The sequence below is a fragment of the Nyctibius grandis genome, chromosome 11, assembly GCF_013368605.1.
Source record: "Nyctibius grandis isolate bNycGra1 chromosome 11, bNycGra1.pri, whole genome shotgun sequence".
Taxonomy (NCBI): Eukaryota; Metazoa; Chordata; class Aves; order Nyctibiiformes; family Nyctibiidae; genus Nyctibius; species Nyctibius grandis.
The window spans coordinates 25,098,128-25,111,197 of NC_090668.1; the positions used below are offsets into that span (position 1 = coordinate 25,098,128).

General features: G+C 41.4%; 1 protein-coding gene across 1 annotated transcript in view; it reads left to right on the forward strand.

Moving 5' to 3' along the window:
- The first annotated feature begins 1,074 nt into the window (after positions 1-1,074).
- MAP2K1 (mitogen-activated protein kinase kinase 1) overlaps positions 1,075-13,070 on the forward strand; it is a 31,409-nt gene continuing 19,413 nt past the window's right edge. Inside the window, exon 1 of the mRNA XM_068410120.1 lies at positions 1,075-1,421. Within this exon, the coding sequence (XP_068266221.1) occupies positions 1,342-1,421 (80 nt within the window). The 5' untranslated portion in view covers positions 1,075-1,341. The remainder of the gene's footprint in view (positions 1,422-13,070) is intronic.

Here is a 13,070-nt window from a genome sequence, read left to right on the forward strand (position 1 = left end):
GAGGCTTTTGTCCTCTGAAATTTTAACTTCTGATTTCTGTTGGTGGTTTTCTCCCCAGAATTACCCATATAAAAGAGGCACGGTTCTTACCATGGCGTGGGGTCACAGCCCTGCTGCCTAATAGTTCAGGACTTCTATGTCTAACCTTAACACTGTTAAAGAAGCAGTGGGTTCATAAAGTACAATCCCCATATACAACATTGATTATTTTATAAATCATACTTTCTCAGCCATGCAGTCATCCTTTTGTATTCCAAAACGTGATAGAGAGCTTCTGGAAAATAAGATTTTCTTGGTTATATTTTTAGGTTCACTAAAATAATATAATTACAAAAACTTAGAGAGCCCCAAAATCATAGTGATGTAAGTCAGGACTTCACAGAAACGTACACACATAAACCCATCATCACATTAATGTGTGAAATGTGACCAAATCTGGCCATTCCTAGCAGCTACAGCAGTGCTTTAACAAAAGCAGCGTGGGCATTGCATTTTCATACTCGTTGTCCTATTTATAATTCACAGTTTTGGAGCTGTAATCCTTGGTTTCCATTTTTAATTCCGGCATTTACTTTGGGAAAAATTTAGCAGCCGTTAGTACCCCAGCTGAGGCTTACGTTTTAATTATAAACACAGTAGTTTCCACTTCGGGGTACATTGATGATTGCATACGAGGGAGAGAAATAAACTGCTCCGTAAACATCGTTTTAACAACGGGGTTTTCTCTGCGGAGAAAACGATGCCGCTTGTTGGAGGCAGCTCTTTAATTAATCGCTAGGAGAATTCTCAAAAAAAAAACCAATCAAAAAACCTAACCAAAAAACTTTACGATAAAGTCATAGAGCATATGGAGCGGCGGGCGGTGGCGGCGCCGGTACCCGCCGGGGAGCGACTCCCCCGCGCCGCCCCCGCCCCGCGCCGTGCGAGCCCCGCAGGTGCGGGCAAGGCGCAGTGAGGGCAAGGCTTCAGCGGGGCTTCTCTCCCCGCTCTGCGCATGCGCCCGCCCACCGCGCTTGCGCACTGGGCGGGCCGGGGCGGTGCGCGCAGGCGCAGTCGCACAGAAGGGCACATTTTGAGCCCGGGCAGTGTTCCCCGTCGGGAGCTGCCGGGAGAGAGCTCGGCGCTGCTCCGCCGGGGGAGGCCGGCGCTGGGCGGGAGGGGCGGCGCGGCCGGGGTCTGGCGGCGGCACAGGCACCTGCCTGCTGAGGAGGCTGCCCGCAGGGGCACCGGCGGCGAGGGGAGCCCCCCAACTTTGCTTCGCCGCAGGAAGTCCCTCGAACCTGGCCGAAGTGGGGCCGGGGCTTCTCCGTCCGTTACCCTCTGCGGCGTCTGGGGGCGAAAATGCCGAAGAAGAAGCCCGGGCCGATCCAGCTCAACCCCGCTCCGGATGGCTCCGCCGTCAACGGGACCAGCTCTGCAGAGTGAGTGAAGCCGGTTGGGGGTGACCGGGGCTCCGGCGGGGCTGCCCGCGCTGTGCGGCGGGCGCCGTCCCGCGTCCCTCAGGTGACGGGCGCGGCCGCCCCGGCTGCCGCCTTCCCGCCGCCCGGAGCGGTGGGGTGGCCCGGGCTGCGGGCCGGCCGCTGCGCGCTCGGAGAGCGGGTATCCGAGGCGGTGAAGTGGCACCAGCGCTGCTGGCTTAGTTTCCCCTTAAGCCGTCTTGCTTTCAACCGGCACGGCCTGGTTTCCAGAAAAATCACAATTATTGATTCCTGGGGGCGTATGCTCCCGTCGTGGTACCTGCAAAGGGTCTCCTCGACGGAGTAAGTGGATGGTGTCTTCGGCAGTAAACAAACTTCTGTCGGAGATGCAAGGTAAATAAGCTGAGGAAAACTTGTATAACTCTTTTCTCATAGTCCATAATGGTATCTGCTGAATTCTTAGATTATATAATTGCCTAGTAAGTGCCAAATTAGAGATTTCCAGTAGCAGATTTCATAAATGTGTGTAGGGTGGAAACCATATTGAAAATAAATTTGTAGAAAAGGTGTTTTGTTTTTCCTTCGTCCTTGGCTTTAAACCAAACTAACGCTGGTTTCAGTAGATCTGTTTTTCAGTAATGAGCACACAATGCTAGGTACGTCAGTGTGTTTGGAGAAAATGCTTCTGAGCTTTGCTGTGTGTAATACAAACGTTACATTGTATAAATGTGTGGAAGGTAGGTCTGAGCTGATCATGGGTACACTTTGTGGGGGGGGAAAACTGAACATTGGATTGATAAATGTTGCTTATGAAGCCTCTGCTGAGCTTATGGACCTGGGTGAGCGTGGTGGCTTGGGTGACACAGGTACAGTGCCAGCGCCCTAAAGTAATGAATTGTTATAAAGGGTTTTTCTTTGAGGTTAACAGGTCTGTGTTCACCACGTAATTTTTAGATTAAGGTGATCGACTGGCTCTTAACTGAGCCTTGAAACAAAGGTGCATCTTGGAGGAACAGATTCCTGTCCCTGTATGGTCAGTTCAGTCTTCTCCTGGGTATGTAAACTGAGCTCTGATATGCTGATGTACCACCCGGACAGAGAGTATGTGAGAATTGCAGTGAGCCATACAGGTCTTGGGTTTTAAAGTGTTCCGCTGTATCGTTGTTGCCATATCTTCAAACAGGCTCAGATCTCATTTAACCACCCAAACATCTCAAAAAAAAAAAACCCCAAACCAACCAAAACCAAAAAAAAAACCCTAACAGCTCAAGCTGTGACATCTCTAGCGAACTCTTTTGATGGTTAACTGAGAGATGAGTGGTTTAAAAACTATTCTTTGCCAGGAGTTACTGATTGTATCTAAGCATTATGATCTGCATATTACGCAGTTTTTGTTTTGGATTGATAGGAGGAAAATATTATGTTTATATCTGCCTATATAGCACCTTCCAGTTGATTTTCTTCAAGGTAGTTGTGAATACATTGATTTAGTCTTCAGGGATCCCTATTGCATATTAGTCTTGTTTTATAGAATAAATCTGATATACCTATCATTTACTGATTGTAAGACCTGAAGTTAATCACCAAACATGCAATATATTAAATATTGTATTTCTTCACTCAAGAAGTGTCATCATTTTTAAATTGCTTTTACATGTTTGATACTCGTTTACTTGTTGGAAACCTTTGGAGTCTCATGGGAGTGTTGAGTCGTGTTTACATCGATGAACTATCTTGCTTCCTTTTCTGTTTTGTATGTTGATTTGTCTGGTATATGTGTCTCCTAGACTTTTTCTTTTTGTCATGTATAAGACCTTATGCCCAGCTTTTGCCGTGCTTAGAGATATGCCAAGTATTTTTGAAAGTGGCTTACTGAAAGTAAATCCAGCAACCTGTTGTCCTGTAAACAGCCAGAATTAATTAATAATGGAAATATTCCCTCATCCTGCTAATATTAAATCCTTATTGTGAAAGATTTCAAATAGCAAAGAATAGTTGCATCAGTATTTGGAAATATTTTTGGAATTAATTTGAAAACTGTGTTTTTTCTTTCCTTCATCTGTAAGAATGCTGCTTTTTTTTTTTCCTCCCCTGCTCTGTGCTTTTTTCCTCCCTTTGGTTGCTGCTTGAAATCAACAGTAGAGGTGTTTGTCAGCCTGTATACATTGTCAAGTGTTTCAAGTATGCTGTGCATCTGTGGACTACCATATTGACACTTTCTAAAGCTCTGTTCTGCTATAATGGAATTTTGGCTATGTGAGTGTCTAGTTACTCATTTGCTTCCACCATATACAAACCTGTCACTTCGCAAATGATCTTGGATGCTGCCCTGTTCTTTTTCAGAGAAGAGAACCTCTCAAGCGAAAGAATGAAAAGAGCTCAAATTACTTAGCGAAGTAAAATGAAGATTGAGAGTGAGGTGACGTGATTGCTGTCTGTAAATGCATGAAGGACCTGAACATCCAGAGGGAAGGAAGTTATTTAGGCCCAAAGGCAATGTTGGCACAAAATCAAAGGGATATAGATTGTCTATCAGTAATCCTACCTAGGAATTCAGAAACTTTTTAGCTGTCAGAAGTGCAAGGTTCTGCAACACATTCTGACGGGTATTTGACCCCCAGAATCTCTTGCTAGTTTAAAAATACTGAAACTTAATGACTTTTAGGAATGAGGACATATGATGCTTTGACTTCCTGGCAGAAAGGAAGGGGAAAGGGAGGAAGTGAAAGAAGGAGGTGGGACTGGATGATTGAGGATGTCCTGCTTTCCATTCCTGTCTTGTCCTCTGTCTTCATCCTTATTTGGTGATGGGAACTCGTTAACTGGAGTAAGAAAAAACTTATAGCATGAGGTGTAGGGCTTTAAGAAGTATCTTTTTTTTTTCTTTTCCCTGGCAAGGTATTGTAAAGGAGAATTAGGGTACTTGCAATTTAAATATGTGTAAACTGGATATTTTAATGACAATTTTGCAATGTTTTTCTCTGACAGCAGTTTTTGTTATTTGTAGTGATTACTTTAACTATTTGTACAGGTTGTTGTGGTTCTCTCGAGGGCCTTCCAAATCCCTAGCTACCCTGCTGGACAGTAGAGACAACTTAATAAAAACTTTTCCTATGCTGTGAGCTTCACTTCTGGTTTTGACACTTCCTGCTGAGGAGCAGTTGCACAGAGAGAGTTGAACCTGTGCTGCTGTTCTGAAGCAACACGGAGCTCAAGATCATCAGCATGAAACCAAGATGACGCTGGCCAGCTGCATTATGTTTAATGAGATGGAATGTCTTGGCATATAATGTAGACTATATTCACAGCCTATTTTAAAAGTGCTTACTTGAAAAAGTGAAATAAATAAGTCAATACAACTTATTTAGTCATAGAGCGCAACAATCCAGTGAGCCACCAAATGAGCATTATAATTATTTTTTTACTTCACTTGTCTGCCATGGAAGAGATTACTGCTGCAGTTAAGAATGTGTATTAATGTTTGTTACTGCTTAAAATTTCTAATTACAGAAGAGTCAGTTTATGATGACTTTTCCTGTACATTATCTACATTTGGATGTCTACAAACTAACTGCTCTAAAGTCTTACTTTTTACCTTGACTGAGTAAATAAAGACAACTTCCCTCTTTCTGGTATTATAGCTTGAACCTTCCAGAAGTGCCTGGGACTTTGACTGAATACAAAAATGAAAGCAAATTTTGAGTGCCACTGACTTTTTTTTTTGTGTTGTATAAGCATTCACATTGAAAAGGTGGTTGGGATTGAAATACCTTTTTCTTTTAATCTGTTTAAAGAATTCCAAAATGTACAAACTGTGTATGTGTTGTAGCAACAACTGGCATCTCCCAAATCAAGCCTAAACTATTGTCCCTGCTCTAGGAGGACAGGGCCAAGCAAATCTCAGATGTGACACGGCAAGAGGTAATATGGAGTAGAATGAGTAGAGTACAATTATATTCTTGGTGAGGAGGACTAAGGACAGGATGAAAGAACGCTTCTGTCTTGTGTTTAATTAGATAAAAATGTAAAGAAAAAAGCGAATGTGGAATTTGCATCTTCCTTTAATATGCTGTAAAGAACTAGGTCTGAGAGGAATTGAAGATGCTGTCTATAGGTCTTTACCAGCTTAGTAACTGTATTTCTTTAAAGGACACGGCCTGAAAGAAAGTCCAAAGACAACTGTGAGTGAAAACAGGCCATCAGGTGTGGTGCTGCTGTTATTGGTGGTCCTTAAGCCTGTGATGAGTAGTTCTGGGTATTCTCTTTTTTTAAGTCTTACCTATCTGTGCCTTGGAACTGTTTGAACCAAAGAGTAATTTCATAGAAATGGATGACTGGCAAAATCCAGGCATAGGTTCAGAACTGCAGTATTAATTAGTCAGCTTTTTCGTGTTGCTTCTTGCTGTTTATTCCGTTCAAATTGCGTTTAAGGTCATGCATTTAAGTTCATGCATTTAAGGAAGCCCCTGAATAGCTGGCCTGACCTCTGAGTACAACTGCTTGTATTTGATAGGCAAAGAAGAATTAGGGAATTAATACAAAACTGCTTTGAACTTCAATTTGTATTAAAATTTGCAAAGTAAATAGTTGCTTACTTGCTATGCATTTTGCAGTTTTCATGTTTTTTGGTATCTTTCGCAAGGGAGCTTCACTTTGGGTTTTGTAGGAGTAGAAAGGCAGATTGTCTCCCATCATTTGTAGTGGGTTTTTTTTGTTGTTGTTGTTTTGAGTTTTTTGGTCTTTCAGTTTGCCTTATAAATGGAGGGCCATGAGGGGAGCAGCAGAACCAGCGGGCTGTTTCCTAGTAGACCTTGTTCCAAGGGGATTTGTCCTCTGTGGAGTAATTTTTTGTCAGTTTTCTTGGATGTGAGTTTAAATGAAATGGAAGGAAGACTTTAAGAGTTGTTAATTTTAATGCTTGCTGGGTTGCTTCTGCTTTTGTTTTGGGGGGATTTTTTTTCTTTGTTTTTAAAACCAAAAAGTCCCTGAGGAGGGGCAGCCCCTCTGCGGAATTCCTTTGACTTCAGCAGAGCTTCGTGCATGTGTGTAGTGTTCTGGAAGATGAGGTCCTGGAATTTGGTCTGGCTGGATTGCAGTTGCATTGAATGTGTACATGGAATTACTGCAAACTTGTAAATATTTTTAAGAAGAAAATTCAGAAACTCTTCTTTTTTTTTATCTCCTACTAATGAAGGATTAACCAAGCTTACAAATACATGTGGTAAGAGAGAATGCATTTTAGGCAGGCAATAATAAATGCTAGATAATACAAAGAAAATCGTGAGCCTTTTATTATTCACTAAGTCTTCCAAATTTAGATTAAAACATACTCACTTATAGCATTCTCTTTAAATATGCGTGAGCCTGTGCATAGTCCTTCATTGAATTAGAAAGAACATTTTAATAATACTGAAGAAGCTCACAGAACACTATTTGTTTTAACGTAAGAGCCTGCATCACCTTACTAACTTTTTATATTATATCTGGATGCATGTGCTGAAGAAATTTACAGCTAAGTAAGCATACATAACTACTACAGAAACTAACACAAGTGCAAACTGACCTGTGCTGTTCTTACTTATAGGCAGCTTTTAGCTTACAATTATGGATGTAGGAAAGATTTTAAGATACTTAATACTGAGGTAACAGTAAATACCAAGTCTTGTTATGTACTTAGAATTATATTTAAGCATAATGGCAGTAATGGAGCCATCCTTTAGTTATTAAGATGTTGTCTTTGTTCAAAAAGCATAAATCAATTTAGGAGAGTTAAATGAAAACTGTGTGTAAAAATAAATGCTGTTGCATTCCAGTGAGACAAAAGATAAGGGAAGCGCAGGCTGGAAATATGGATCCAGGCACTTTTCCTTTTCTGTCCCTTACAGCACCAGTTCTGTAGATGGTTACAGAGGTGTGATTTCACAGTTAAGCACGTGCAAGATCCTGCTCCTTCTGAAGAAATCCTCTCCTCTCCTTGCTGTGCTTATGTCTTCCTGATGCTTTTCTTGTATCACCTCCTACAGTGAGTCAGATGTGCGTGCTGATCTGACTGAGAACTTACCCACCAAAGCAGCCCAGATTAGTTCTCAGAGGGCTGTCCTCTTGTGCTTGCAGCAGCATTGATGCAGTCACATGGTGAGCTTAATCAGGGAAATAATCTGGGTGAAAATTTGCAGTATTTTTTAGTTAATTTTTAAATGGATCTGTTATCTGAATTGGTTACTTCGGAATGAATGGCTGGGGGCAGGATGAGGCAGAGCCACCGCCTTTGGCAAGAACCCAGGCTGCTGCGGGATTAAGTGACAGTGTACTCAGAGCCTGAGAGATACTATTGAGATACACTGAAATTCGGTAATTACAACAATTTCTGAGTAGCACATCTTTTAGTTGGGTCAGGTCTCTGTCTGAAGAGGATCAGATTACCTCTGAGACCTTCCAGTGTTATCTAGTAGGTGAAGAAGGCTTAAAAAAAAAAAATTGAAAGGGACTAGGTAAACCCATTATGTAGTTGAATTATTTATTTGGCATAACAACAGTGCTACTGTTGTTAATCTGGGCAAAGGGTCTTTGCTTCACCCTGTCTTAAAAAAAAACAACATGAAAATTGTGGGGAATTTACATGAGGCAGGAAATATATCAGCCAGTTATATGAGTGGATATTGACTAAATATTTCAATGTATGCAGGAGAAACGTTCTGAAATGAATCGGGGAAGGAATTTTCTTTTGTGTATGGTAAATCTAGATGTTTCCTTTAAATTATTAATTAATAAATTTTCCAGTAAAAACACTCCCCCCAGCTTCTTGCCTGTGTTACTCTTTACAGCTGCATTTGTTCTCCCATCGTTGCCCTGGGGATTGACTGGGCTTTATAAAGTGTACAGATTCCACTGCCAGAACACAAAAATGTCTCTTTGAGGAAGCAATATTAGTTGGCAACGTCAGTTTCTAGCTTGCTGAATTTTTGGGGCGCAGGTTCTTTCTTCCAAAAATTTTAAAATATTTGTTTAAAGGAAGCAATGGATTTTTTTTTTCTCTGAAGACTTACTAATGTGTTGCTAGAAATTAGCAATCAGATGATTTCTGATTTGATGTACGTTCAATATTACTTAGACAAAATCTTGATTATACTTTGGAACAAACGTCCAAGGCTCTCTCCCAGTTATTGCCCACAGGAACTGAACAACTGGGAAAGTCCAATTCACTGCTTGGTATCGCTTTGCAAACATGTGGTGAGAAGCTGTTGTCATCCTGAGTGTTGTCTGAACAAGAGGAGAGTGAATTCCTGCAGAACTTCTACCTACTGACAGCCGAGGATGTGGTCCTTCACCTGCGTTCAGTCACCTCGCAGGCTTCCAGCAGAAGGAAGTCTGCAGTGGTGTCCGTGACTGGGTGACACATGCAAAAGGAATAAGAATGGATGTAGATTATTTCACTTTACAGGCTGAGAAGTAGGACAGAGATATTCCAGCAGTGATTCTTTGGATGAGCAAGTATCTTCTTCAAAATCTACTTAAGGCTTTTTAAAACAAACTCTTGAAACTTCCTGGCAATTCTTCTTTCTTTCAGTGTTTTTTACAACTCAGCATTGTTCTGTGTCTTTCTAGAACTTTTTTCAGTGTGGTGGGAAGATGAGTCAGCAGATTTAATGTAGCAAATATAACAATCGCAGAATGTATTTTTTTGGGGGAAAAGTACTCTGGATATAGATGTGTGTGTATTTATATGCTAATATTTTTATATGTATTAGTATAGTTTATATGAATATTAAGTACAAATTATCAATTTCATCCACTAAATGGCTACACTGGCAAATGTTCTGTGTTATGCAATCCGTCCCTTTCAAATATAGGCAAAAATCTAAACCTTCCATCCATGGCTTTCTCTGAATCCTACTTATGTGGTTTGTTTTTTTTTTCATGTTTTCATCTGCACATTCTGGCAATTTTCTTTCCCAGTCCCTGATGTGTTAACTGCAGGTTTTGATGAAATTTGTGCTCCTTGCTCAGCTCTTGCACAGAAGGCGTCTAAATTCTAATCCTGGCTTTTTCATGGCCCTTGTAAACTGATACTGTAACCTCATCTTTTTTATTATTGCAGCGTCTCTCAGAGGCTGTGTATCTGCCACATAAGGGAGTCGTGAAGATACTGTTACCGTTACTATTGCACATATTTATCCCTTGTTTTTATCATTAAATTTAACTCATAGTTCAGAGACATAAAACAACGGAGAAGCAGGACTTGTGCAAATACCTGTGTCTGCTGATGATCAAAATTTTATAACTTCTATTTATCCTCTGTGTTGTCTTTTAAATACCCGATAAATAAGTTCATTTTTCTGTCCACAAGAAAATGTTAATTGCCCTGTGGTTCTTTTGTTCTGGTTTTGTGTCCTGCTGGCTAGGAAAAATCAGTGGTATGTGCACAGCTATTTATGAAAGGAAGATCGAGAACTTGGATTTCTGGTTCTGGACATGCAGTTCTTGAATTTCTTAATTTGAGATGACAAAGTTTATTTGTGGCAAGCTTTGAATTCAAGGCTATCGTAAGTCCTGAGGAAGCCTTTTAACAGGGGAAAAAAAAAAACCCAAACCAAAAAACAACCAAAAACCAGTTGCATTGTTCAGCCACAGAGCTGAATATGTGGAAGGGGTGGCTGAGCCTTGCTGGGATAAAGGGCTGTAACTCCAAGTGGTGGCTGGGAACAGCTGTGAAAAATCTGGTAGGAAGAGGCACCCAGGGCACGAATCTGATATCTGTCCATTTGTGCCACTGCTCACATCTGTGGCTTTACTCTCTTCGGTGAACTCTTATCTTCAGTTCAAACATTTGGCATGCTTTGGCTTATTTAAGAAAAAATAGTCTGAAATGTTTAATGGGATAGTGGTTAGGCTAAAGCAAAAGGGGGAGGACGCTTAAAGCAAAGATTCCTGCCCAACAGCTCAGCCTATAAGGAGTTTTTGAAGTTGAGTTGTCCCATTGGTTGGAGACTCAGTAGCAGACTTGAAGTCATATTGCATATTTTCTTATTTAAAATACATGCCTTTCAGCTTTAGAAAAATGAGAATTCTTACATTGAATTTATCTAGCAGGATACTTTTTTGGATAGAACAATACTTTTCTAATAGTTTTGTTTTACGTACCTTTTATTGAGAAATAGATTTTTAATCAAATTGTTGGCCTCTTATTCTTACTGGGTAATTTTTTTCTGGCAGTATTAAACCTCAAAATATGCCCTGCCATGTCTGTTGCATTGTGAAAGAGGAGTGATATTTTCAGGTGTTAAAATTCATGCTAGAAATGAGCAGGTGTATCAGGCAGTCGTATACCCCACCTGAAGATAAGGGTAACTTATGAAGGACTTAATAACAAGTTGCAAGAGTTGAAAATAAGCAGGAATTGAAAAGTAGTGTATTTTTCTAAAACAAGACTCCTTTGTACCTATAACAAGTTTGGATCTTTTTGAGTTAACTGCAAGTTTTATGAGGCTGCACTGGAGTTAGCCCAGATGTAGACACCTGTAAGCTGTTGGACCACTGTCGTTGCTTTTATCTTCCGTGTTATTCTGTGAACTGTTCTTTGTAAATGGAAAAGTTAACTAAAAACTTGTCCTATTGCCTGGGTTTGGCAGAGTCATGCAAAATAGTAGTCTGTCTTTTCAAAACTGCAGGATGTCTTCATGTTCTAATACTTTATTTCAGCTCCCTGATTGAGGTTGTTCATGGAAATGATGTAGTGAACTGCCTACTTTCTTCTCTAAATTGACAGTTGTGTAGGCTTGGGGAAAGCATTACTGTCACTGTTCTGGAAAACAACCCCCAAGCCTGTATCCTCATGTGACAGGAGATCTGAAAGTAAATGTACTTCTTTATGCTTTCACTCATGCTAATTGTTCAGCTTGCAAAACTGATAGTAATAACTTTGAACAACTATTTGACAAATTGCTGTTAAAGACTCTGTCAGACTTTGCCATGTTTTTTCTTCTCTCTATAAAGTAGACTTCAGGGTTGAGTACAGCTTTAATGTAGCCTTTAGGCTTGAGTATATGATTAAGTTATCACTAACGTGAATTAAAACAAATTCTCAAGGACTTGGAGTATTATTAATATGAATTAAGATTAAGGATTTATTTTCTTTTTTTATTGTGACATATACTAGCAGACTAAAGGCAGCATTTCTTTTCTCTTTACTGGTTCAAAGAGAGCAGGTATGCTCAAAAATGCCTAATATCTCTTCCAGGAGTGCTTTCTTCAGTGGCCCTAAAAGCATGAACCGAGAAGTCTCTTCTTCCCTTCTGCCAATCTTTTTATATAGGGCGAGAGCGTTCTGCAGAATCTGTTATTCCTCCCTGCCCAACTTGCACATAGGAAATCAGAGCAAGGAAATACAGGGATGCTCAGTATCCTGTAAGACTAGTAGGTACCTGCAGTGCCCATCTATTGTGTGATACTCACATGTTTACAGTGGTAATAGATCATGGGGGTTTTGATGTTTTTTAAACAAAATTTTTAAAAAAGTTATTTTGAAAAAAACAAACCAGAACAAAAACCCACAACCAAATCTTAAGGGCACACACTATGATAGGCTCAAAAGGTGACCTGGTAGCATGGTGAGGGGATGGTATTTGCAACACACTTTGTCTGTTCGGGAGGTTGTGGGTGAGGCCATGGGCATCTCTGGTATGCAGAGAACAGACCATCTAGTCCAGCAGTAACTAGAGGTGTTGCTGTGCACTTACTTTCATTTTTCTAAGCATCCGTTTCTGGCCATTGTTGAGAGGTGGGGTACTGGGATAGGTGAGCGTGCTGGTTTTGGCTGGGGTAGAGTTAATTTTCTTCGTAGTAGCTAGTATGGGCTGTGTTTTGGATTCGTGCTGGAAACAGTGTTGATTACACAGGGATGTTTGTGTTGCTGCCCAGCAGTGCTGATGCAGAGTCAAGGCCTTTTCCACTTCTCGCACCACCTCACCAGCGATAGGCTGGGGATGCTCAAGGAACTGGGAGGGGACACAGCTGGGACAGCTGACCCAAGGGATATCCCATACCATATGATGTCATGCTAGGCATGTAAAGCTGGGGGAAGGAGGAGGAAGGGGAGGACCTTTGGAGTGATGGCATTTGTCTTCCCAAGTAACCATTAAGCGTGATGGAGCCCTGCTGTCCTGGGGATGGCTGAACACCTGCCTGCCCATGGGAAGTGGTGAATAAATTCCTTGTTGTGCTTTGCTTGTGTGCCCGGCTTTTGCTTTACCTATTAAACTGTCTTTATCTCAACCCACAAATTTTCTCACTACTACTCTTCCGATTCTCTCCCCCATCCCAGCCGGGGGGAGTGAGCGTGCAGCTGTGTGGGGCTTAGTTGCCGGCTGGGGTTAAACCATGACAGTGAGACAACTCTGAAGCTCTCAGATGAGCTTCCATCCAGGTGAGATCTCACTGAGGCTGAAAAGCGCCCAGTGATTCTCCTCAGAAAACCTTTTGCACATCTGTGGTCCTCCACGAACTGGCTGCAGAAGGGGTGGATGTGGGTTCCCCCAGGATGTCAGATTGCAGTTGTCTTCTGGCCTCTAAAATGGGGATATTTGTGAAGTGTAAACGGGCAGGAGTAGAGGTGGATTTTCTGTGTGCATCAGAGGGTTGTTGATGTTCGGGGAG